General features: G+C 43.6%; 1 protein-coding gene and 1 long non-coding RNA gene across 3 annotated transcripts in view; one reads left to right on the top strand and one right to left on the bottom strand.

Moving 5' to 3' along the window:
* Positions 1-666: 666 nt before the first annotated feature.
* LOC135298058 (uncharacterized) lies at positions 667-2,997 on the bottom strand. 2 transcript variants are annotated; one of them, XR_010360026.1, is made up of 3 exons: positions 2,896-2,997; positions 1,564-1,767; positions 667-1,262 (listed from the first exon to the last, which is right to left on the bottom strand). It is a non-coding gene; the product is annotated as an uncharacterized LOC135298058 (long non-coding RNA). The 2 variants fall into 2 exon arrangements; XR_010360025.1 differs by having other exon boundaries at positions 667-1,152.
* A 180-nt stretch (positions 2,998-3,177) lies between these two features.
* Positions 3,178-26,398, top strand: part of METTL24 (methyltransferase like 24) — a 45,275-nt gene continuing 22,054 nt past the window's right edge. Inside the window, exons 1-2 of the mRNA XM_064412915.1 lie at positions 3,178-3,583; positions 22,861-22,959. Coding sequence (XP_064268985.1) covers positions 3,278-3,583; positions 22,861-22,959 — 405 coding nt within the window. The 5' untranslated portion in view covers positions 3,178-3,277. The remainder of the gene's footprint in view (positions 3,584-22,860; positions 22,960-26,398) is intronic.

The raw sequence follows: 26,398 nt of genomic DNA, 5'->3' as shown, positions 1-26,398 counted from the left end.
CTAATTTGCTCTACTTCTCAACAGCCTTTGCTCACACACATATCTTTGCAGCCAATTCCTGGGGGAGGAATTGATTTATAATACACTTGTTAAAATGAAGAAGTGAGACTGTTTAAGGGACTTTCTTAATTCTCACTGATTATCATGCTAACCCTGATAAGATTTCTCATTGTCCCTGAGACTTCCTGAGATCATTCTCTACCATTGTTCTTTTATTCTCTATCTTTAGAAACACTCTTTTGTGTTTTTAACAGGCAGACTTACATTCATAAGGAATTGCAGGAACAGGGGAGTGGGGAGGAAGCATGAGAAATTAAACTGTTTGTTAAAACACAAAAGGAAAATGAAAACACTGACTTAAAGTAGTGAACTGTTCTTTATCAGGACCACTCCTAGCATACCCACAAACTGGGGCTTATCAGCTTTCTGAGGAAGGGAATATTTTGTACAAGGTTAGCACTTACAGTTACAGCCCAGTGATGACAAGAAGAGCAGCTGGATTCAAGTATTTGAGCTTTTTGCTGAAATTACACAGTCAGAGAAGAACAACAAATGCAACTCTGATGCTAAAACCAAGAAAGACCTTGCGGTTTCTATTCTGCTCAGGTACACCTCTTTTATCTGAGTGTGCATTGTTCAAGCTTTTAGGAAAGCTTTGATTTCAAGAGAGAGTTTTAAAATTTATTTCTGCACTTTATATTTCTGGAGTCAACCTGCCTTCAGGATTTCTTCCATAACCATACACACACAAACTTACATTTCAATAGGACCTTCACATAACCTCATTTATTGACTAGGTGCTGATAGCTTAAAACAACATTTGTGCAAAGAATTTTGTGAAATAATACCCCTGCATTTAATATTCCTGAGGTATGTCTAAAATGTTTCTTCCCTGAACAGCAACATTACTTTTGTTCTCCATATGAATGTTGCCATTTCACAGAGGAGCAAAGTGATGCACAGGCAGCCCTGCAAAAGCCCAGGTGACCTTCTGCTGATGAACTCCAGGTGATGCTCACGAATGCAGCCAGGTACATGTCTCTTAAGTTGATGTCAGTCATGATTGGTGCAGTTACACTCTTCCTTTTCCCTTATAAATGTGTTCCTTCCTTACACAAGCACCAGGACATGTCTGATCCATTTGTGAGCCACCTAAGTGGGGTGGAAATAGGAAAAGTGTGTGGTTGTCAGAAGGATCCACTTCCAGAGCCAACTGGCCTCACTGTGGCAAACATCTGAGGCTGTCCCATGTTGGCTGCAAGCTGATCAAAAGATAAGATGATATCAACAAATGTGTCTAGGTCTATTAGGAAACTGCTCCAGATAGGTTTTTTTTGAGTTAGTTTTCATCTGTGCCAGGCCCTGTTTTGACTTGGTTGATGACCAAGGAGCCACCCTCCTGCTACAGGAAAGGCAGGTAGGACTGACACACCCTTCCGAGAGGGGCCTACATTTACAGTGTTTTAAAACAACCATGGAATTGCTTTAACCTAATTCAGAAGGACAGTTTGCCTAAAAAATAGAGAACAGCAATGTTTAAATGGCAGGGATCATGCATCTCACCTGCCAGTGCATCTGTGCTTGGAGCCACGCTGAAATCCCACTTCCCCAAAGAGATCATTGCTCCCTCCCTTATCTTCCTGTGTGCAGCTCCTCCATCTTGCTGCCAGCAGGTCAGGTTGCTTGGCTGCTGGCACGCTCCACTTCTGCCAGCACTCCTCTCTGACCTGCTCTTCCAGCAGCAGCCAGCTCGGGCTCTGCTCCAGGCTGTGAAGAGACAGGAGGGGTCAGAGAGGAGAAGTGAAGCCTGCTGCTGGAGAGAGGACAGCAGAAGGAGCTCGGTGCAGCAACCCTCTCCCTTCCAGCAGACAAGACAGGGACACTGGAAGCACAGAACTGCTCACAGGAGACAAGAGTCACAGCCCCTCTTCCCTACTGTCAAAGAAACGAGGAGCAGTCATGCATCCAAGTCCTGCATATCCCACCTGGAAATATATTTATTACTCACTGAGCTGCAAATCGATTGCCATTGCCTGGTCCCTGTTCCTGAAGAGCTTTCCTCCTGTCATTGACCCTGCTCCCCAGCTGTGCTTCTGCTTCAGAAAACACCCCCAGCCACTGCTCCCTGCTCGTGCCTCAGCCATGGATTAGTGTTGTGCCTTGGCACCAAAGCCCTCCTGAGCAATTCACAGTTCTTCATAGTGTGTGTTCTCATTGCAAAACAAATGCAGGGCCTCCTGTGCTCCCACTGAGATGAGCAGGACTTGTCCCCTGCACCGTCTCTCAGCTCATGCAGATCCATTCCTTCACGCGTGAAACTACGGATGTGTCATGAAAATCATCAGGATGGTGTGACTACCCAGGAGAGAGGCTAGGAGGCAAAGTATGAACTTTAAAAAGTTACTCATAAGCACGAAGTGTTGCAGCCAAATTAGGGCACCACAACTGATGTTTCACGCAGGCTTCTCACACCCTTCAAAAAGTTCAGGACCAACATGATTTAACAGGTCACTGACAGCCACACCACCGGTTACTAATCACAGTAAAACTTTCCAAAGCAGGTCTATTTTTGCAGCATTCTTGCTGCTTGTCTATTGATCCAGATGTCCCTGGAGTCAGCCTCGCCAGAGGTAGTTATCAGTACAGCCAGAGATACGGGGGGGAGAAGGCGGGGGGGTTTCAAAGATGTGTCAGAGGAGCTAGGATTTTGGTGTTATCTTGGCTGTCCAAAATCCTTTATCCTTCACAGGCACCTCTAACCTTACAAGAAGGAAAGTCCTTACTTCCAGGTCCGGGCTGTCCTTTTGTTGGACTTCAACATAAACAATCCCTAAGACTCCAGTAAAACTTCACTACCTCGTGACATTACAGGGTATAATCTGAGCTAATACGTACCTTAACAAGGTACGTATTAGTTCAGCACACTTCCATTCTACAGAGACGGGCTGATGCAGTAGTTGGGGCAGGAGTTTGTGCCCTCTCTCAGGCCTGCTGACGCGCACGGTGGCACACAGCGGCGCGGCCCCACGTCCGTACCGGCGCTGCCCCCGCCGAGGCGCGCAGCATCCCTCGGGCCGCCCGCGGGCCGGCACCGCTGCGTCCCGCAGCCCCCGCCGGGCCGGGACAGGGGCATCCCGGCCCCTCCCCGGCCGGCCCCGCTCGGGGCGGGGACTCCCGAGTTTCGGCGGCGGGGGCCGCGGGGCCCGGCCCGCCGGCGGCATGAGCCCTGCGGCGGGGCGGGGGGGCGGCAGCGCCGGGCAGGGCAGCCCCCGACGCCATGCCCAAGGAGCGCCCGCTCTGGCGGGGCGCCGCTTTCCGCCTCTGCCTGCTCTCCGCCGCGCTCTTCCTCTGCCTGCAGCTGGGCATGAGGCGATCCTGGTGTCCGGAGGAGAAGCCCCGGAGCCCGGCGGCGGCGCGGGCGCCCGCCCCGTCCCGCGGCGCGGAGCAGCGCCCGGGCGCGGCTGCGGCGGCGGCGGCGGCGGGGGGCGGCCGTCGGAGGGTCACCTACGTGCGGAGCGGCCGGCGGGGCAGCGCCGCGCCCGCCTGCTGCGCCCCGCAGCCCCCGGGCAGCCGCCGCAGGAAGGTAGGGCGGGCTCGGGGGGAGCGGCCGCCGTGCCGCCACAGCCGACCCCGGCACCCGGGGCGGAGATGGGGCTGGCACCTGAGAAGGGGCGGCCGGGAGGGCGGTGGTGAAGCGAGATAGTGTGGTGAGATGGTGTGGTCGACTTCTTGGGAAGTGATCAAGCGGCTTTTTGAGCGGTGCTGCTCAGCTGCAGGGAAGCGGGAGTGTGCTGGAGCGGGGCTGGACGAGGTGAGAGCTCGGGCTGAGAAGGTGACAGTGACCCGAGTCAGGGTGGGCTCCGCAGGCTGACGCATCCCCAACAGGATCAAACTTGGGCAAAGACGGCGGCCCTTGGCGTTCTTGGCATCCGAGTGCCATTGCATTCACAGAAGGCCGTCAAGAAATGGTTCTAAGACCTGGTCTGCGTGAGAATTGGTGAGTTAGTGGACGAGCTGGTGAATGAACCTGTGACAAGGTTCCTGGGTGGCAATGGCTGTAAAGCCTTTGACAGAGTGAGGACAGTCATTAGGATCTGGAGTTGAGCAAGAGTGAGGAGTGCCTGGTCTACCCCCCCCCCCCACCACACAGCTACTACAGAACTGCGTGTGTGGCCAGTATCGGGATGTTGCCTTCTTCAATGATCTCCCTGTCGTCCTTGGTTTTTGCAGATTCCACACTCTCAGGAACTGCTGGAGATTCAGATAATTATTTTGTGGAGTTTTCTTTGCAATCTTTCAGGGGGAGAAGAGCCAGCTTTGAGGGCAGTGAAGAAATGGTTTGTTATGTACTTTGGGGTCCTGCTGTCAAGGTGCAGTAGAGATGGTCTGTGCAGAGATGTGTAGGTTCTTAAAGAAGCTAGAATGATCTTGAGGAGGCACACATGGGATTTTGCTAGAGATGAGACCACCTTTATGATCAAAGTAAATAACTATTTCTGATCTTTGCCCCAACAAGAATAAACCAGTTTTTTTGTGGAATGGCTAAAGCTTGTCCTTACTGCCTAGATGGAAAGACTACCTGCTAACATCCAAACCACCACCTGACCAGTGATCTCTCACAGGTCATGCACGTGGTCTTAACTGCAAATCTGCTTTCTTTTCTTTGCCTGTTCCACCCCAGCAATGATTTTTTTATTTCATGAGGAGATGGACAATGAACTCATACATAGACTGACTTCTAGGTTCGGTTCATTTTCTGTGGGAAACTGTGATGTAAAAAATGAACTGCTACTTTCTGCCTCTGGTTTCCTGAAAGGTTTAGAAGAAATTAGATAATTGTTCACCATGCTTCCTTGACCACTGGCAGTGATGAGGACAACATTGCCACATATTTGTTCAGAATGATAAATATGTGGTGTTCTTTTATGCTATGATATTGATACCACTTTGAGGTACCTAGGTCTTGCAGTGTCAATTTTTGTGACTTTTGTTGTTGATGCCCTGTTACTTGGCATTACCCTAAAGCGCAGCTTTTATGTGATTCTAATAATGGAAGCATTTCAGCATTTATGGAGGAAAACGCCTGTAATCCTGTGGATTCAGAGAGTTTCTTGAAAATATGCTAAGAATGGCATCAAAAAACAAGAGGCAAGAGTAAAACACATCCTAATTTAGTTAATGGTTTTTGAGGAAATCCTAGTGCAGAAGTAGAGGAGAGTATGCTCATTTTACCTAAGAACTTGCAGCACCTTGTGGTGTTGGAGAGCTTGAGGCTCTGGAAAGCCCAAGTGTGTTTTGGTGCACCTCCAGGTGAAGTGTGTGAAAGAAACATCACTGCTGTGGTTTGTGGTGTTGGGCATGTTTCTGCTGAGGTCTCATTTGAATCCCTCTAGTTAAGTAAAGAGAAAAATATTAGTATGTATAATAGAGGGTGGAGTTGTTGCCAGGTTAGGTTTGAGACCATCAGGTGCCTTCTGTGTTCAGCTATTTGACTTGAACATGTTGCTTTAGGCTAAGAAAAATCTATTTAAATACAGGGTTTGGGAATAGAAGAACTAAACTTTGGAATGGAGTTGTTAAATAAAGATATAGAGGAAAAAGCAATGGTAAAATAAAGTAGAACTAAGTGGTCTGTCCTCTGACATTTTTTCATTAGAAGAATCACAATAGCTAAAAAATTTAATGGGTGATTTATAATTTTTTTTTTTAAATCAGGAAACATGGTATTTCACATCAGACTATTGTATGATAAGATGGGGACATTTGCCAAAAAAGGCTGCTTAAGTTGATGGTCCATGGCTTCTACCAGCAGCTCTGGAGAAAGGTCAGGGTGCAACGGCTGTCAGTGTGCTGTACCACTGAGTGTAAATGCTGCCTGGAGGAGAGGGACAGGCTCCTTGCACAGATCTGTGCTGCCTCGGGTTGGGATTGCTTTTTGATGTGCCTTTTATGTGTTTTCAGTGTCTTCTGTCTGTCCATAGATTATTATCAGTCCATTCTCAAAGTCTGCAGCGGTTTTCAGGTACGGGAGAGTTTTCTCTCCTGCTGTTTATGGGGAAGGTGTTGGACTATGTTGGGATGTGTGAGCCAGCAGGATGGCAGCAAGGAAAAATCAGTGAGGCCAGACTTTGCTCTGTTTTCCTAGTGCCTCTAGGTTATGGCTCTGCTCACACTTACATCACTGAATTAAAGCAGAAGACTGATGAACAGAGTGTTTCCATAGATGAAGTTGAATATCCTACTTTGTGGCTGTTTAAAAAAAAATAAATTGCAAAAGCACACAAGGAAATTATTTGGTGCCTGCTTTGAATCACTTTAAAGTTTCCTGAGCTGGGCTGTGTTATTTATTTCCCGAGCACAACTGCAGTCATCAACCAACACCACCAAAAGGGGAAAAAAAAGACACAGGATAGGAAAGATGGAGACTTGTCCATAAGTGGTCCCTAAGTCTGCAGGAAACTGCCTGTGCTTTTCCTGACCATTGGTGAGGCTCTGTGACCAGACACCATGGCTGTGCAGCAGTGGGATGCTTTGACCACCACGGTTCCAAGCGTCTGTTTGTGCCTTAAGATGCATACATAAAAAATGTTAACTGAAAGAGGTAGGGAATAAAGTAATTTAGCTATGTGGCATGTCTGGGAGCTGCTGGAGCTGCCTGTTGTGGTGCTTAAGGGAGCTGTGCTGCTCCCAGCTGTTTTGCTCCCAGTTGAGCCTACCAATGAGCAGATGCTGCTGCTCTTGCTGACAAATAACAAGCAAGATTTGGCATTGATAGCATATGATGGTCATCTGAAGAGTCAGAAGAGTTTTGTTGTGCTGCAAGAGTAAAGCAAATGGCAGTTCGTACTCCCACTTCTATTTGGTGGAAGTTCATAATCCCACTTAAAACTGCATTGTTGCTAATAAAATTAGGTTTTTAAACTGTGATTCTGAGATCTGGTTGTGTTAAGTACTGACCTGGTAATATATGCAGCAGGTGAAAACTCCAGCTACCTGGAAACACACAGATTCTGCCAGGTGTACCTGCTCCTGCAATAGGTATTAGCAGGGTGTGCACACACAGAGCGATGTGGAGGACATGTGAGGTGTGTTTTAAAAGGTTATTTCAGGGTGCCATGGCAAAAGAAAAGAAAATATTGCATTTGGAATTTGAACTAATAGCAAATTCCTGTCACAATAATTGTAATAACAAGGTTATGTTGGCTCTTGTGCACTGAATTTGGGAGGAGCCCTCTTCAAGAGTCTGGTTGAGAAAAGCTGGAATTTCTTGCCTTCTGGGCAGATTTATTTCCATGGAGGTGGGGAGTGTGGTATGCTGCCAAACTTAACCTGATGTTATTTTGGATGCTCTTTCATGTTATCTCTAGGAATATAAAAGTATTTACCTTCAGTGATTAAAAGCAAAGACTAAGATTTTTGCTGCTGGGCCCATGTATACTTTGCCTGGGATTATAATGTAATTTGAAACATGATGTATTATTGCCTAAAACCAAAAACTCTTTTGAGATTTTTTTTTTGGTGTGTACCTTTCATTTGTATACATCTTTTGGTTCATTATAAATGCAGACTAATTATATTTTGCTGCTTCTTGTTGGATTGAAAGTTGTGGTTTTCTTTAAATAGGAACTATTTCTAAGAGGTTACTGCTCCTCTGCAGTGATGACTGATAACAGTTTCATCTTTAATTGTCTGCAAATTATTTTGGAGCTATATCTTTGAAATTATGTGGAATAACACATGTTTGGCACTTAGTAATACAGCAGGCTCATAAAAACCTCATTTGATTTAGTGTTACACTATTGCTAAGATTTTACTTAAATTTACATTTGAGTTTTAACTTTAGAATTGGCAATGCCATTTACATTGCTATCAGTGATGTGTAGGGCTTATGCCAAGAGTCCTTTTTAATTCTTCTAGAAATTTGGTTTAAAAAATGTATTGGATGTTTCCATTGCCTAATTGCATGCATAGTGTTTTCAAGCTGGCTTCACATCTTTAAAAGTACAGTAAGTTTTGGGTACTGCTTTTATAGGAAGTTACTCTGACTCTTCATGAGGAAGAGACAAAATTCTTGGAGAAAACTTGGTTATTCTGAAGTTAAATTGATCCGTCTGTCTTTCTGAAGTTAAATTTATCCATGTCTTTCCACATCCATGGTGTAATAGCTTGTCTGTTTTGGATTGGGATTCAACTTTTATAAGTTTATTAATTCTGTGTGCCTGGAGCAACGGTTTAACATTACAGCAGAGTTAGACATGGCAGGGCTTTGGGAGTTGTTCAGGGAGTCCCTGCACAGACCAGGCTGTATCTGCAGGAGAGGATTTGCCCTGGCTGAGCCAAACCGAAGGAGCCACTGGGGTTAAAATGGCCTCTTGGATCTCCAAAGATCATTCCAGCCTCTCCACCCGTGTCCCAGCGTGATGAGCTTCACAGAGTGCAGTGCTGTTCCCTAAGTGCTGTGGCGAGGAGTGAATAACATGCTGGCTTTGATGGATGGGAGTGGCGCGTGGGATGATTGATGCTGCAGAGAGCAGAGCTGAAGAGCTGGATATTGGTTATTCCTTGGAGTGTGCTACTTCTGGGCACCTTCTTTAATAACAGGTAGACAAACTGAAAAGGGTTTCATTCAGAGGAAAAAGGTGTTAAGAGGTGCAGGAAGGCAAGCCTGCAGGGAAAGCCTGAAGTACTGGTACTTGTTTTGAATAGGGAAAAGTAGATTTTGAGGGAATGTGCCAAGACTTCAAACTTAAAAAAATAATTTTTTTGAAGGACACAATGACTGATTGTTCCCTAGGTCCACTGGAAGTAGGACAGGAAGTAACTGGCTTCATTTTCAGGCAAGATATTAGGAAAATCTTTTAACTCTGCAGGTGGTAAGGAATGGAAAGATTCCTTAGAAAAATGTGAACTGTGGATATGCACACAGGGAAAATCTAGGAATGTTTTTCATTGTGCTTCAGGGCAACCTCCTGATGTCCCTCTGGCTACATTTATCTGCTCTGCAATTAGAAAAGCAATCTGGCAGATACAATGTGATTAGCCAAACTGGAATTTAGCCTGAGCAATGATCTAACATCGGTGGAATAAAAGGAGGTAATGGGGTCTTTTAAGACTGTAATAAGCAATCTTTGCCCTGGCTTAATACCTCACTAGAGAGACCAGACCCCACTGTAATTGTTCTGTGTGATGACTTAGTGGACCCCAGAGGAAGGGACACTAGTTGACAGCTTTTTTCCCTCCAGCACTTGTAGGTCTCTTAGCAAATATTAACCAACCCAAAGTTGCTTATCTGGTAAGATTAACACAAGATGGGAGCTTGTGGCTTCAGTCTGTTAGTACTTGGGGAACAGCCTTGGTTTGTTTTTGCTCAAAATATTCAGCCTAATAGCACAGACTGAGCGAGGTTATTGTCTTTGGAAGAAAAGAATAAACTTTTATTGAAAGCAGTTTTCATCAGCTGATACCAAATCTAGGGAGCATCAGCCAGCTCTGCCCATAAACAAGGGCAGCTGAGGTAGCAGAAAGTACCCAAACAAGGAATCCTTCTCCAAGTAGTCAAGCAATGGCAATACTGGGCTTTTATTGTATTTTAAGTGCAGATGAAATGTGTTTATAGTATACCATAAAGAGGAAATGGTAATGTTTTTTCTGACAATGATGTCACTTGCAAGCTTGTAGGTAAATGATTACTAAGAATAACCCTGATTCTTACACACTTTTTATTACCTGAAATAGTTCTTTCTTTATGAATTTTTGAGAAGCAGATGGGGAATATTATTCTTCAGAAAGTCATTACAGTGTTATGAGACTTTATATCCAATAGCATAGATTTCTTTCAAAATCTTTCAAATACCAGCTTAAGGCTTTCTTTTGGCATATAAAGACAAGAGAAGTTTTTCTAGGTAGCTGTGGCACAGAAGAAAATATATGTAGATGTTTAAGCCTTGTCTTCTAAGGGGCCCAAGGATCGAGGTGGTAATTTATTCTGCAGATGCCTTGTTCTGTGGGGCCATTACAGTTGTGCCATCATTTCCTTGAATCCAGAGACATCATTCACAGGCCTTGTACAAAATGTGAATCCTTTATAACTGCTGCAGCAGATCAGAAAAAAAAGTATTCCTGTTTGCTGTGTTCAGCTCAAACTGTTTCATGGGACTGCTCTGGGGGCCAAGTGACCTGAACTGCCCAGTAGCAGTGACCTGGTTAGTGCCAAAAATGATATTTTGTCATATTTCTTGTTTTGAAATAAGAAATGAGGATAGTTTTGAGGACACACAGATTTCCTTGCTGAACAGCTCTCAAGGTGGCCAATCTTTCTACATTCTTTTCTAAAATTTCCTTCGGTGGCGAAAGAAGTGTCCAGAAAGAGAGATTTGGACAGGTAAAAATTCTACTGGATAGCCCTAGGGTTTTTACTTTACATCTCCAACATCTCTTTACATCTCTTCTTACAAGACAAGTGCTTAAGTTCATTGCTAGTAAGGTTTTCATCCCATTTAGTTCAGTCAGTTCACATCAACATTTACTCAGCCAACCAGGCTGTTAACAGAGACTGTCTGCTCAGGGTTACATGGTAGGTGCCAGCATGCCACATCTCTCTCCCATGCCACTTTCAGGGAGCTGTGGCCACAGTTCAGACCAAGGTGCAGATGTAGAATTTGGAGATTTGGGAAGCATTAGGGAGGGACCTTTGCTCAAGCAGTCTGGTTTGGTTGTGGCAGATCAGGCTGTGCTGCAGCCTGGCAGTGATGGCTGCCACTCGTGGCACAGATTAGATAAAAGATTTGACAGGTAAGTGACAAAGCTTGTGTGAACCACCACTAATCTTTGATGGCATCCGCAACACAGCCCACTCTTATCGCTTGTTCTAATATTAACTTAGAGCTGAGTTTGTCTTGGACGGCTGCTCAGTGCTCCAGAGCTGTGTGCAGTGGATGTGAGTCATTTAATCAACTTGAGTGTTTTTGTAGCTAGAAGATATGCACCAAGATACTTTTGTGCATGATTAATTGTTGTCCAGAGCCCTCCCATGTTTGTAAGTCTGAGATGAAATCACCTGCAGTTCAGTGGAACAACTAAAGGAGGGAAAAGGAGGTGTGATTCAATTTTTCTTTCAGTTATGATATTTAGCATATGTATCATGCAATCTGTATGCATACATTCACCCTAACGCTGTTTTTTTAGTGTTTTTGCCTACAAAAGTGACAGGGTGATGCGCTGCCCTATTTTGAGTCTCTCAGGGTAATAGAAACCATGTGCACAAATGGACTGATGCCTAGGGTAACAGATGAAAGCCATGATTTTGAACTCGCTCTCGTGGCAACAACTGGGTCAATTTCAGCAGGAGATGGTGGAAATGCTCCCAGATGTTTATGCTAAGTGGAGGGGCTTGGATTTTCAATGACATGTTGTTTCCCCATCTGATCCTCTCTTCCATCTTCAGTAGTGTTGCTTTTGAACATGCCATGAAGCTGAGGTGCCCCGGGAAAGGCTCTGGCTGCAAATGCTCATGAACTGCACTGTCAGAGAATGGATGGATGGGGTCATTGCTGACCCCTAGAAAAGCACAACTCCTGGGTGTGGTTCTGGGGGAACACCTCCGGGACTATTTTGCTCTCTTATTGATTTTTTGCAACATTTAAAAGCTAGTGTTGTAATTCATGTCCACCCTGACACATGTATAAGTAAAAGAAAAAAATCCTTTCCTGTGTTTTTGTGTAATGATAAATGTAGTAGTTCCAGAAGCAGTTAGAAGACAGAAATCTTCCTTCTCACCAAAGTCTTCTTCATTTGCTTTGCAGAAAATGGCTTTGCAGAGTTCTTCAAAAGTCAGAACAGAATTGTTGTGACTTTGTAAATCCCAAATTGGGGGTACTTGTGAGAAACATCATTCCTGCTGCCACCTCTCCCCATCATGCAATGGGGGCTTCTCTTGTCTCTGGCAATGTAGGACCAGGAGGACCATGCAGTGGGCTATTGGCTTTTGGAGTTTCTTGGGACTGTCAGATCAAGCCAACTGCTTCAGATCTTGTATAGAGAATCTCTGGGTTTATGTGCTTGTGGAAGAGCGAGCTAACCAACAGCTCATTTAACAAGTGAGCCACTGAAGTTTACTTTGGGTTCCATTTCTGATAGGTTTCAGATGCAGCTTCAGGTGCAGTGCTGTAAGTTCTTCTGGAAGAGACAGAATTCTGGGTTCTTTCCAGGACTGATCTTGTGGCTTTTGCAAACTGAAGGAATTGAAACCTCTGCCCTTCTTGGCCTGTGGAAGGCAAATCTGTGGGCCTTGAGAGCTTAGCAACGAAACACCTACAAGATCCTGATAGGCAACTTGTCTTAGGGATATTGCTAAAAATACATTCTTGCTATTAGTTTTGATGGGGTAGGGTCACTTTTTGAGACTCTGTGGCACGTTGGTCACTTTTTGAGTGTCTGTGGCACATTGGTCTGCTGGCCAAAATTACTGCAGAGAAGCAAATACCAGTGATGTGCCAGGGGCTGTACCTGGTTGGGAAAGCTGTGCATTTGAAAATGATAGAACCAGCAGACATTAACATCACAGAATTGCTGTTGCTGCTTTGTCCTCCCCCTCTTGGCCGCATCCATCCCCAGCCCTCTTCCTCATTCCTCTCCTAGCAGCTAGCTAAGTCAAATAATCAACTGGGAGCTTCAAAGTCAGTGCCCTTTTTTTAGTATCCTCTTTCATATTTTACAAAGAGACACTGTTTGAAATGTTAGGGGGAACAGATGGTAATGTCTATTGATATGGCATGTAATGTTAGAAAATATCTGCCACTTAGAAGCCTAAAAATGATAGGAATCAGTTACAAATCTTTCCTGCTCCCTGCAGAGTGGACTGCAGTAGAGGAGGAGTGAGATTTATCCAATAGGTAAATACCACAGGGTAGGAGCTGTCTGAAAAACCCCAAAATTTTTAATACTGGTGCCCTGTCTGTTTTTGGGCTTTCCTCACGGTTGTTCTGCAACACTGAGACTTTCAAAGAAGTGAACTTTGTTTCATCTTGAATAGGGCAAAGCAACAACATTGTGTTCCTTTTCCCTCCCTCTTTTGAGAAAATTAAACAAGAAGCAATTATGTGTCAATTGGTTGCTGCTGAGCTGATGTGTTTTTTCTTCATTAGATGTCTTGATTAATGGTTTGATCTTGCAATTATTATTCATTATGAAATCCGTGGGAATTCTGGGTGCACTGTGAGTTCAGGGTCAAACCATGTAGTTTTTCAGTACTTCATCTGTATAATACTCAGAATTAGTGATAAAACATTGGAAAATATCCTTGATTAAAGAGGATGGTACATGTTTGCCCAAGCCCATCCTCCATGGGATTATGATGCTTGGCTCTATACTTGTCTTGAACAAAAAATATTTCAAATTTGTGTGCTTTGAAATGAGCTAGATTTTCTTCTCTATAGACTGGAAAATAAATGTATCATTTTGTACTTAAAATCCTAACAATTTGTATGCCAGCTGTTGTTCCCTTTCTAGACAGGGGGAAGACTTGCCCAACACAGTTTTATTTTATTTGGAAGACTTTTACATAGCTCTAGACCAAGGGCACTAATCCATAGCCATATTAAAAAAAGAAAGGGAATATGTTTAAAGCTAGAATACATTTCATTCTGTGGAACTCCATTTTCTAATGCTTTTATGAAATAAGGAGTTAAAGAAGAAAAAAAGTGGAGTTTGGCTTCTTGAGTCTTCCCTGGCTGTCCAGTAAAACCCAGTTCAACCAAGTGAACTGATGGTGGGTTGAAGGAACAGTACCCTCGGTGCCTGTTGTAAATGCTGTCTATCTTGCCTTAGGGTTTTACACTCTGAAATCCAAATACCTGTAGAAGTTACTCAGCCTTTTGGCTTACCCATGGATAAGAGTTGATCTTTACTTGTTTTATGAGATTATAGACGTATAGTGACAAATACTGTCCTCTCCTTCTCCCTGGGCACAGAGGGTTGTCTTGGTAGTTACCCAGGAGGAGAAGGTGAAGAGGAAGGGGTTTTCTGATGCTTAGTATCTCCCTTTAGTCTAGAAGGTGTGGTGAACCATTTCTGTTAGACATTTGCATTTCACTTGGATGAGAGAGAAGGCTGCACAAGTGTGATATGCTCTTATTTGTGTGAAAGCATTGGTTTTACTCTAAAGCACCTTCTTTTCCCCCAGTTCTTAGCCTCAGGCAGAGGCTCTGAAGTCAGAGGATAGGCTGCCAGAGGCATCCCTATGTGTAAATCACAGTTAGAGTGCTGGAACTTGCACAAAATAAACTCAGCTTATCTGGCTAGCTGAGTATTTACTGATGAATTCTGTTTTTTTGTATTCTATGGTTTAAATTTTGCAATGAAGTCAACCTAGAGGAAAATAGCTTTTTTCCTTTCTTGTATGGATTATGACATCTCCATATTCTCAGCCAGTGCACTTCAACTAAAGCAGTTATGAATACAGGCTGAAACCACGGTCTTGCCTCTGCTTAAAAGAAACTAAATTTGACAAGCAGTGACCGGTGGTTGCTGTATCTGTTTCTTGCTGTTATCCTTAAGTGTTGGCAAAGGCATGCAGGCACTGGAAGGAATTCAGCTGATTGAGCTGCTTAAGCAATTTTGAGAATTTACTTCCATAAATTTCAATCTGTTTTGGCTCCTGGTTTTATCTCCATTAGATATATTATTATGCTGTCAGCCTCTGGATAGCTCAGGAATGCTGCTGCCCGATTTATTTATTTTATTTTAGCACCATAGCAAAGAAATCTCACTTGGCTTTTTTCAAAGCTGTATGTCTCTTAGAGTAAAATCAATCTCTCTTTTAATAAATGTGCATTTCTCCCATATGTTGCTGGGATTTCCAGTGGCAGAGCTGTTAGTCTCTGATGACCTTTGAATGTCTGAGGAGAGGTTCCCCAGTGCAGCATTGCCCTTTCCTACCCCTGCAGCCCCCAGATCCTTTGGCTGCAGTGGATTTATTTCCCAAAGGTAGTGAGGAGTGGTAGTTATGCTGTGTAAATTATGAATTAGATGCAATGCTTTCTGAATTCATAAGTACCTACAAATTAATATCTTGGCAAGTCTTCTGAAACCCTGCTTCCTGTCATTCCCAAGCCTGCACTCAGCGTGATGGTGAATTTACAGGGGTGTCCACAGTGGCTGAAGTAAACCTGGCAAGTGAGCTCCCAATACCCTTTCCTGGGGAATTCAGGGTTATTCTTTGAATTCATTGGAGCATTAGTCACCTAAATTCCTCTACAGATCTGGCTTAATCTGTGTTAATTTTGGAAGCTGCTCTTTATTTCACCAAATCCATTTCTTGATTCTTAAAGTGATGTAAATTCTGTCAGTTGAAGTCAATTTTTTCCTGTGCATGCTTTTCTTCTGAGATCGTTTAGGGTGGGCTTTGTGTGTGAAACACAGAATCTCCCAGGGCATGGAAGTTGTTGGTGTTTTGCATGGAGGTCTCTAGTGCAGCTCGCCTGCAGGTAAGAGCAGCAGTTCCCCCCAGAGCAGTAATTTGTATGGATGTGGCTCCATTTCACACCTTCAGATGGGAAATGAGAAGCAAAAGCAGCAGAAAATAAACATCAATATTAACAAAAGGAAAGCATAGGTGAAATGCTTGGTGATTGCTGCCTTTTCAAGGGTTGTTGTGTATTCATGTTCAGATTGATTTGCTCTACAAGAGTGAAAACTCTTGGTTTCAATTACCATGCAGTGACTCAAAGCTTTTCTAATGAGAATTGAAGTCAGAAAATAGTTTTTTGCATTTCAGTGTACAACTTTGCCTTTTTTCCCTTTTCCCTGCTCAGTCTTAAGAGTTTTACTTACTGGTGCAAACTGCAGCCTTATGAAGCAAGTGCTGATAAACTGCTTTTAAGTGGAGCCCTCTGGGTGATGTTTGGAGCTTCCTAAGTTGACTCTTGCACTCACATCCTGCTCCCAGGCAGACAAATGTGTGCTGCACTGCAGAGACTTGGAAAAGATGATGCACAGAGAGTGAGGAGCTAGGGGAGACTTAAGTGCATCCTAGACATTCCCTTTTCCACAAAATTAAACACACATGTCCAGACATACAATTCTCCATGTGCAGATCATGTTGGAAACCCATTTAAATTTAAGACACTCATTAATGCAGAAAGCACTCTTATCACGGGTCTGCTTTCCATAGGCAGGATTTACTTTCCTGAGCAGCCTTCCTGCATGGGAAACCTGGACTGCATGTGTGACACATTGCTGGCTTATCTCAGCACAAAGCTATTGTTTCTCAACCTATTGTTCCAATATCAGATCTTTGGATAAGATCATGGAGTGGATCCTCCTGGAAAACATGTTAAAACATGCTGAGGCCAGGGAGTTGTTTAGGCACAGCCAAGATGGAAAGATATTGATTTGATGGATGGAGTGGTGGATGGATAAGGAGGTGGTTGTAGTCAGTGGCTCAATGTCTAAATGACAAACCAGTAACAAGTGGTGCCCATCAGTGTCTGTACTAGTGGCAATGCTGTTTATTTTGGGCAACCTGACCTAGTGGAATGTGTTGGAATATTTAAAGGCCCTTTCCAACCCAGATCATTCTGTGGTTCTGTAACACACTGCAGACCTTTCAGCTCTGGAGTTTGCCTGTGGGAGGAACTCCCTTTGTGGCTGTCTCGTTGCACTGCACCAATGTGGTGCCTGCAGAGGACAGAGCAATCTGGAGGTGACTGGGTATGGAGAAGGCTGTGTGCATGTGTGCAGTGGTGTCAGAGATGTCTCTGCCTTAGATAAACTCAGAAAAGTAGAAATATGGAGAATAAAAAGATTTCCTGTATTAATTTTTTTTCCAGTTCATCATGGACTTTGTGCAATGTGTGAAAGTTTCACTGTTGGAGTGGAAATTCTCAATTTAGGTGGCTGCAGGACTAGATGTCAGCTGCTTTTCCCTGTGATTCCCTCAGTGCCTGATGCCTCAGAGGGAACCCACTGCTTTTCTCTCAATACAGGCACACACATGCAGAGGAGGAGTGTATTAGCAAGTTTTGTACTATGGTTTCTTAAGAGAAAACCTCATACGTTTAAGAAAACCAAACTGCAAAGAAAAAAAGAAAATAATAGTAATATGAAAGAGAAAATAAAGAAATAGTTCAGACATGTAGGGATGGAATATCTATAAAGCCAGTTGTGTTGGAAATTAATTCACTCAGAGCTTTAAATATGAGTCAGTCACTTTGTAAGCCTGTGTTTTAAATTACAGCTGACTGAGCCTGTGTGTGTCCCTGCTGCTCCAACATTAACGAAGTGAGGTAGCAGGTTTTTACGAGTGTGTGTCCTGTGAGCCCTGGTGGTGCTGGTTACATTTAGCTAAAGGGAACTGTATGAATCGACCTTTCTCAAGGAGGTCTGTGCCAAGGCTGAAGGCATACTTGTTCTTTCCTACTGATACCTCCGCTTTTAGGTGGAGTTTGTTTTACTTGTGCCACGTACTGCTGCTCCAAACATAAAACATTTGGAATTACTCAACCCTGATGAAGAATAAAGTGCAGCTAGATGCTTTAGGCTCACGTCTAAAGAACAGGCTCAGCCCTCTAAAATGCATATTTTTCTGCAGCATGGGGTGTGTGAATGTCTGGTCTGGGGTTTCTCTTCTGGGATCTTGAGGGTCTGTGGTGTAAGTGTTCCTGAGCCCATCCTTCAGGATTCCTTTGCAGGTCATGGAGAGACATGGACTTTTCCAGTGCTTGACTCACCTTACATATTTTATATGTCTATTCTCTAGTGAGACGAATCATTCCCTTTAAGATCCTGTCTGCCTCATCTGTCCTGTCAAATAGCTTAGCTCCCCAGCCCAGCGTGGGAGCTTCGTTGACGGCTGTCTGCATGCACAAGTGTTTCTGTCCCCTGGCTCTCCCTGGGAGTCACTCAGCTAATTGCCTCTGAAACTAAACGTGGGATTCTCTGCTGCTGGAGCTGCTCTGTGCTGTCAGCAAGAGGAGCAGTGTGCCAGGTTTGGCTGCCTCCACCCTCAGCAGCCCTCCCACTCCCTTAGCAGGCTTCGCGCTGGTGGCGTGTCCCTCGTGGGGCGTTGGCGTGTCCTGCAAAGCCAGGGCTCGTGTGGGCTGCAGCACGCAGCTTTCACTATTCAGGGTACTTCTGAACTGGGGGAAAAACCCCAAATAGTGAGACCACAGCAAACTAATATGCTTAAGGCCACAGGTGCTTGAGAGGGATGACAAATAAATTATGTCCAAGCTCTGTAAATTGTATCTGGGGGCAATCTGTTCTCACAAGGGCAAGCCTTCAAGGAATGCAATCTAATAAATTTGCCATGTAAATGTCTGAAGTTTTGCAGCCTGAATCTGAATCCCATGCATTGCCTTTCAAACTGATAAAACCACTGCAGAATTTCACCCATGAGCAGGTTCTGTTCTGCTGAAGTACACAGGCAGAATAATTGGAGATGAAGATGTGCGTGTCATTTGTTTCTATGGCTGGCAAATATTTACAGTTCTTGATGGAATTTATTGCCACAAATTATTTCCACTCACATTTGGTCCTGCCTCAGATGTAAAAAATTAAATTGTTGCATGATTTAATCAGAGGATTTACTTAAGGCATCTGTGTATATATTGACAAGTCTTTTGTTTCTTCCTTGTAAGCAACAGACTGCTTGGCATGGCAATGGGGTACCCCATTTTTGTTTACAAAAGTGGCTAATATGTTTCTGTATTTTAATTGGCTGCTAAAAAGGAAGGAGATTAAAAGGGAGGGAAACAGCTACTGAGTTTAAAAAGATGGAAATATGAAAAATTTACTAATTCCCTCTCAAATGTAAGCAGAAGGGAAGGACGGGGTTGGGCTTTTTGAATTAGTGCACTAAAACTAGGATTTATCTGGAAAGAATTTAATGATTTGTGTGTAAGTTTAGGCTGGAAAAGCCAAACATTTGGCAGACATACAATTTTAGACCTGCTGGTTTGTGAGCCCTTTGCACATTTTGATTTAAATTTTATATTATGATTTCAGATTTTTAGGACAGATTTTAAATGACAGTCCTTTAAAAGTATATCACATATATACTACAAATTATGAAGGGATTATCAAACTACTATCACAGATGACTATGAGGGGAAAAAAATCTAGGAAAAAGTAGTCTCCAGAGAGAAGTCTCTGAAGATTACTGTCAGATTGGTCTGAAGGAAACATCAGTCCTTATCCTGAAGTATGAAGTACCTGGAAGAAAAATCAGACCTTCAAATGCATCCTAGTTTTCCTAACAAAGCAAAGGCATTGCTTTAAGATTTTCTTTTCTCTGTGGTTATCTCATGTGGTGAAAATTTAGACACCATTCTGAATGACAGTTTCTGGATATCCATTACTCTTCAGGAGTAGCTGAAGTCAGTGTCTGACCAGTGCTTGTGATAAAGTCTTACTGAAGATTGATTTTCTTACAATGCTAATTTCAATTGATGTGTCTATAAGTGAAGCTATATACAAAGGGATACTTTAAGATATTCAGTATGATTTTTTTTTTTAAGTGGCATTGAAACTTTCTAAGCACTATCATGTCTTTATATTGTGGAATATGGATATGTTGGTGTTTGGGAAACACAGTCATGGTTTGGATGAGTCCTAGTTGGACTAGTCCTTACCCTAGGGAGACAGCACAGCCATGGTGATAGGCAAAAATGCAGATTGTCTGCACCCATTTTCAGGTTCCTCCTGGGTAGGCTGTCTGAATTTCATATCCAGAGCTGTATAATCTGGGCTGTAATAACTCTTCTGCTCTTCTTTCTGTAAAGCCCTCTGTGAAAGGAGCTGATCGTCAGCCTGTTCAGCAGCCATAGGCACCTGATCTCAGTCATTCTAGAGATTTCCATGATACAGGTGAGAAACCCCAAATTATGATGCCTCACTCAGGTTCGCTCTGAGTAAGCAAAATCGCAAAGTCAAGAGAGGGGAAAACTCCTCAAGTAAGGATCATTTTTTACCTTTTTTGAGAAGGCTTACATGGGAAGACTATGAACCAAGCTGGAAATTACCTGGAAAACTGTAAACAAAGGCTACGAATGTACCTATGGAACAGCTCCTTCAGGAGGATATTTTGTATTCCTGAACATACCCAAAACTTATCACCAACATTTGTGAGTTACCCTCTGGGGTGGGGGGGTGCACCCGGTCCCAGAGATGTGCTGGATTTTCACCCCCATCCATTGTCTGTGAGTGTTATTGTAAGCAGCTATTGAGGCACCCTGTGGGGGTGTCAGGAGGTGTCAGGAGCAGGGCTCTCCTGCGTGTTCATTAGTGAATGGAAATAGGCTGTGGCTTCCCAAGCAGCCATGGAGTGTGAAGTTTGAGAAGCTATTCAAAAGCATTGCTGTCAAACTGGAGCCTCAGCTCTGATCTCTGTCACAAAAGTAGCATTTTGTATTGCTCCTAAATTTAAAGAACTATACAAAAACTTGATCTCTTTCTGTGTTTTTTTTTTCCTTCCCCCCCCCCCTTATTTTTTAGTGAAACTGCATTAGTGAGTCACTGGGGTTTTTATTTCATTTCCATGTGTTTATCAATAGTTTGGAGTCAGTGGGAAGGCAGTTTGCTGTCTTTAAGATTTCAAGAACCCAAGTGTAAGCTGCAGTGGCTCTTGGACATTGCTTTCTGCTGAAAAAGAATCTCATTCATGTGCTTCATTATAGAGAATTTTTTTTCTTCCCTGTCAGCTCTGTGCAGAAGGAATTCTTGCTGAATAGTCCACAATGGTCACCCTGCAATTCCTCTACTTAATGAGCTACTTCAGCTATTTCTCACACAAATAGATTTCAGAATAACTGGGCACAGATGTCTAGGTATCTGGATGGTTGGTGTGGTTTTTTTTTTTAGTTTTAGGGGTTTTTTTTGGTTTTTTTTTTTTGTTGGTTTGGTGGGTTTTTTTGTGTGTGTGTTTGGTTTTTTATTGTTTGGGTTTTTTCCTTTTTTTTTTCCCTCTGAAAACGATTGTCAGTCTTCATTTTCATTTCAGCTTTCAAGCCTGTTGAAACAGCAGCATTCCTGTCATTGCAAACGTTATTCAGCCGTGTGAACTGTGACTCATTCTGAAAGATTACACGAATTTCCCTCCCTGGTGTGCACCTATCCTCCTGCTGCTCTCTGTTTGCAGGCTGCCTGCTGCAAGCAGAGGTCAGGGGCACATGCAGCTGCAGAGCTGGCTTGCTAGCTTGCTTCCAGGCTCATGCTGTGCAGAGTATAGGAGTCCAAGTTTGCTGCAGGCAGCAAGTTTCAGGGTGAGAAATGCTGCTTTTGTCTGCTTCTAGGGGAGAAAAAAAATAAAAAAACTCAATATCCTTTTCAGCATCTCTTTACAGTAAAAAAAAATCAAAACCAAACCCCTCCCCCCCCCCAAAAAAAAAACTCCAAACAACCCAAAACCCTCAACAAATGTGAAAAGTAACCCCTAAAGGGACAACAACCCTCATACAGACCTCCTGGCTCACATTCACTGTAGGCTATGTTTACTTAGGCTGCAAAAATATCAATTCGTGATACCAGCTCAAGGCAAACGCCATCTGGTCTGGTGGTCCTTTTTAATAATCTTTTCTAATTTTACCTTCTCTTTCCTGCATTCCTCTCTGGCATCAGAGGATCCCTGCTGTCACTGTGCTGGCTCTTCTCCTGGTGCCACAGACCAGTCCTGTCTGGGGGCTCAGTGCCCCACCTCACCTGTCTGCCTCCATCCTCTCCAGCTAATTGCTCTCTCCTGCATGTTTTCCAGGGCTTCAACTGAAATACAGTCCTGTGGGAATCCCGAGTGGGGTTTCTGATTGTATTTTATTGAATGCCAGCATGAGCCTTTGAGGGAGAAACCCCATCCTGTCCATTATGGAAGCTCAGTTAATTGAGGATGATTAAAGGGAAGCTTGATAGTACCTGCCCAACCGTAGAAGTGAGTTGTGGCGCCTGAAGATGAAAGGCCACGAGGAATCAATCTTGATTTAGTACAGCTTAACACCATGCTTGTATTTTTATCTACTTGAGGGCAAGAGATGACAAGTCTAAGCTTCCCAGCATGACAGCGGGCAGAATTTTGGAGAAGGAAGTGCAGGTGGGAGCACAGAGCCCTGTTGCTCTGCAAACACATGTCTGAAAGGCCTTTTCTGTCCTGCTCTGTCTAGGTGGGAAGTGTTTCTGGAAAAGCTGACAGGATCCCCAAGGTTCAGAGCTGAGGGAGCACAGAAAGCACCCACCAAAGCTACTTCCTTGGGGCTATGTAAATGAAGACTGGTAGGGCTACAGGCAGCCACACTTTTATTTTTTCAGGGAAACAAAGAATTCTGGTATATCTGTCAGGCAAGCGTGGGAGAGGAAGAGGGCTTTTCTCAAAGCCCACAAGGAGCTTGTTTTTTCAATAAAATCTAGATCTTAAAAAAGAAAACGTTGCTTGCAGGGGTTTCCTTTGGTGGTTAGTGTTTGCAATCCAATTTCTTCTTTCAGTCGGCATTCGTACCTGATAGATATGAAATTAAAATTATATCACTGTTTCCAGATGTTTTCTGTAGGATTTGGAAATTTAGATCTTGGTTTTCTTCATGCATTTCTCACAGCTTGCTTGAGTGTCCTAGTATAATTGGGTTAACACATGTATGCTGGATGAGGAGCACTTTCTTTTTGAATTTCCTGCATCTGCTTTCAAAGCTGATCATTTTGAATCACAGTTAGATGCTTTTTCACTGTAGTTGAAACCCTGCTTTGTTCTGAAATGTTTTTCATGTGTAGGCAAGTCCCCAGGAAATTATTTTAGTTTGAAATTAAATCTCCTTAGTTTATTAGCCCATGTAATTTATACTTGCATTGCCTTTAAGGTGTTTTTTGTTTTGCTTTGTTTTACAGACTGTAAGATGGCACATTGAACTACAACCATGGGCAAGTCCAACCCCTTCCCTCAACTATGAGGCCTCAAGGTTCCTGAAGTACATTAGCACTTCTCAGGTAGGTTTTTAGTTTCAGTCTCCATTTAGAAAACACTTTGCCTGGTGCAGATTGTTCCCTCATATCTAAGGAATTAACCTCACACCAAACCTTTTTGAAACTGATTTATTTCTGAAGTTGCTTAACTTAGCACTGATGGTCAACATGAATATAAAGGTCAAAACACAGGTTTGAAAGAATGCATTATTTCCATGTTATTTTTTTCCAAATGGATTTGTGTCCTGACAGGAGTATGGTATGACTGAAATTTTAGATGTGATGTTTCTCTCTCTCTCTCTCTCCCCTCTCTCCCTCTCAGATGGAAAAATACAGAGCACTGTGTATCAAGAGAGTGTATTAAACCTCTCCACCTCTCAATAATAGTGTGATAAGCAGGCTCATTTTACTTCAAAAAGAGGCAATTGAGGTTCCCAGTAAAATGAGAACAAGGCATCAGACCCTAACTTGGACAAGCTGTTTCAATGATACCAATAAAATATTGATATTTTCAGGACAAAAACAACAGCCATGGAAATTGGTGGGTGTATGTGCTTTTTAAAATATGGCATTTCCAAATCCAGATTGTGCTGATGGATAGTTCCAGCCTTCAGCATACATGGAAATTCGTGGGCTATCAAGTCTTAACAGAGACATCACTTATGCACAACAGCATCTGCGTGTGCAATTCCTGTAAGAAAAAGATGGAAAAGATGCTGGATGCTCACAATTCTAACAGAGCATCTGCTTTTGGTACCCAGGTCTATAATCAATTGACCCTTGAATACAGAGTTGACAGCATCATTACTTACTCTGAAGAACAGCAAAAAGCCCCAGGTGCCAACATCACTGAAATGTCATTCACATATTAAATTCTTTGTTAATGCAGTGCTTTTGAGGCTGAGATAATTTGAAACACCTCTGAAAAAGGGGATAGCAGGGTTTTCATATATTCTCCAGTTTGTAGGTACCTGTGGCTAAATTCTCAATAAAATGACATCTCTGCTGCCACTCATGCCAGCACTGAGAGGGCAGGAGGCAAGATGATGCATGTGGGACAGCAAGAGATGTGTGTTGAACTGCTTGCTTTGTTGTACAGAAGTTTAGACTGTGGCAGATGTATTAAGTTTGAAAACATCTTTAATCTCAGTGACTTAATAAACAGTGGCAGATGCTGCTAAACTCCACTAGTTGGGTCAAAGCCTACAAGGGCATCAATTAACAGAGAGTTTATTGCCTTTGACACACTCACTGAGAAGTTTCATTCCCACAGTAACTGACCCTGGTTGGGGGAATAAGCATAAGTGAAAACAAAAAAATGGGAGGAACCCATGTTCCTGACCTGGCAGATGTTACGGGATGAGTAACTGATGGGATAACACCTTGACTGGTATGAGCACTTCTGAAAATATCATCCTGCTTATGTACATAAGCATGGGATGTCATTTTCCTTGTTTGCTGAGCAAGTGTCTACTAATTACTGTGACAAAATTCAGCCCCATGCCATTACGTAGAATGGCTCAAACTGCTGGAGCAGGAAGGTGCCATGTCAGCAGAGTCAAGTGAGGCCAGAAAAAGCATTTTTGGTGCTGGTATTTCATGATCAGGAGAAGCATCTTTCTTGTTCTGTTGTTTGTATTATAGGAGTGAGGAGAAGCCCAGAACAGGATGTGAGCTCAGTGCATCAGTAAATCATGCAACAGACTGATGATGGTGCTAAAGGCAGGTTCAGGGTTTGATTTTTGTTTGGGTTTTAAAAAAAGTTAGTTGTTGTTGGTGGTCGTGGTGGTGTTTTTTTTTTTGTTTTTTGGGTTTTTTTTTTTTTTTTTTGGTTTTTTTTTTTTAATAGCAAGAGCTATTCAGTAGCAAGAGCTGTTAAAATTGCTTCAAATTCTGACTGTTGTAATTGCTCATAATGCCATGAGTCAATTAAGTGGCAGCATTGCAGAATCTTAGTTTTCTGCAGAGAGTACATTATTCTTCTGTGTCTTAAATTAGTGCTTATTATTGCAGTGCCATTTATTCCTTGATTATTGTGTGACTGAAGGAAAATGGGTAGTGGGGTGCAGTGCAAATCTTTACTTAAAACTGTGAATCCTGGGAACAGCATGAAGAGATGCTGTATTTACTTTTATGAATTTTCTGTGGGAATTGTGAGCCAAGCAGGAGCAGGGAGGTGGTGATGCAGTGTGCAGCTCTTTGAATGTAAAGCTCGAGGTAATGATCTTTCAGAGCATACACTTCTTAAAGAATGAGAGTTTTATTTACTTATTATAAGGTGGAGAGTGCCTGCCACACTAAAGGCTGGGTTCCAGGTTTTGCTCTCAGCTCTGTGTAAAATAGTTTCATTTCTATGGTTCCAGGTGGGATCAGAGCTGTGCTTTTTAGTTTGGCTAAGACTGAGAACTGAGGCTCTGCAATCTGCTGTAGAAAAAGGAAGGGAGCAAGATGAGAACACTCTGTTCAGGACTAATATTTAACCTGGTTTTGTCCTTTCCACCATTTTAGTTGTTGCCTTTCTGACAGTGCCAGCTCCCATTCCTGCAGCGAGGGCTGGTACTGGGCCCAAAGAACAACTTTTCATCACGATGGCTCAGCTGGGTTCCTGCAGCTCTTCTCAGTCTTTGCTTTCTTATCTGCGTGGCAGCAACCTGTGCCCTGCAACCCCTGACTGATGGCTGGGCTGAGTGGTTTGAGAAGCCTTCAAGAACAAACTGTGGATGCTGGTGCAGAGCAGTGCAGCCTTTCCTGGGCAGAAGCAGCCACAGCTTTGGTGCTTCCTTCTGCTTCCCCTTGCCTCCTTGCCACTGCTGTGGTGAGAGCCATACGAATTGTACCAGCTCTCCATCGACTGCTGTGCTCTGGCTCCTGCGTTCTGCAAAGGGTGCAGCACTCTCCAGCTCTGTGAACACCTTTTCCAGAGTGAATTTGGAGGAAAAACGTGGAGTGGAATGTGGTGTCCTGGGGGTGAAATTCTGGCCTGAGCTGCTGGGTGGACAGGCAGATCTGGTGCTGCAGGCAGGGCTCCTCTGTAGGGTGTCACTCACAGGGCCATGGCTTTGCTGGCTCAGTCCCTGTGGGTTTGGCTGTTCCAGGCTGCTGCTCAGCTGCTGGCAAAGCTGACTTCACCCCTCAGTGATTTTTGACATGTCCAGGTTTCTGATGAAACCAGTGCCTTTTCAGTCTTTGCTCTCTTGGTCTGTACAAGGGCTTTGACTTACGGTGTTCCTCCCTGCAGGATCTCTATCTCTTCATTTGCAGGGCTTTTATCCGGGCTTTAGTCTCTAGATGTCCAAGCCAGCTCAGCATAGATGCTATGATTCCTCTGTTTAGTTACATACTTGCTTAAATCCCATTGTTGTTGGAGGTTGGGGTAAAGATTAAGTCCCTTCTGGAGCTGAGATCCAGGACGCTGTGGGTAAGGTACATATTGCAGAGGCAACTTTGTAATTGCAGTCTTGAT

Source organism: Passer domesticus, chromosome 3 (assembly GCF_036417665.1).
Source record: "Passer domesticus isolate bPasDom1 chromosome 3, bPasDom1.hap1, whole genome shotgun sequence".
Taxonomy (NCBI): Eukaryota; Metazoa; Chordata; class Aves; order Passeriformes; family Passeridae; genus Passer; species Passer domesticus.
Note: the sequence above shows the minus strand (reverse complement) of the source record. Positions and strands in the feature narration are given on the sequence as shown.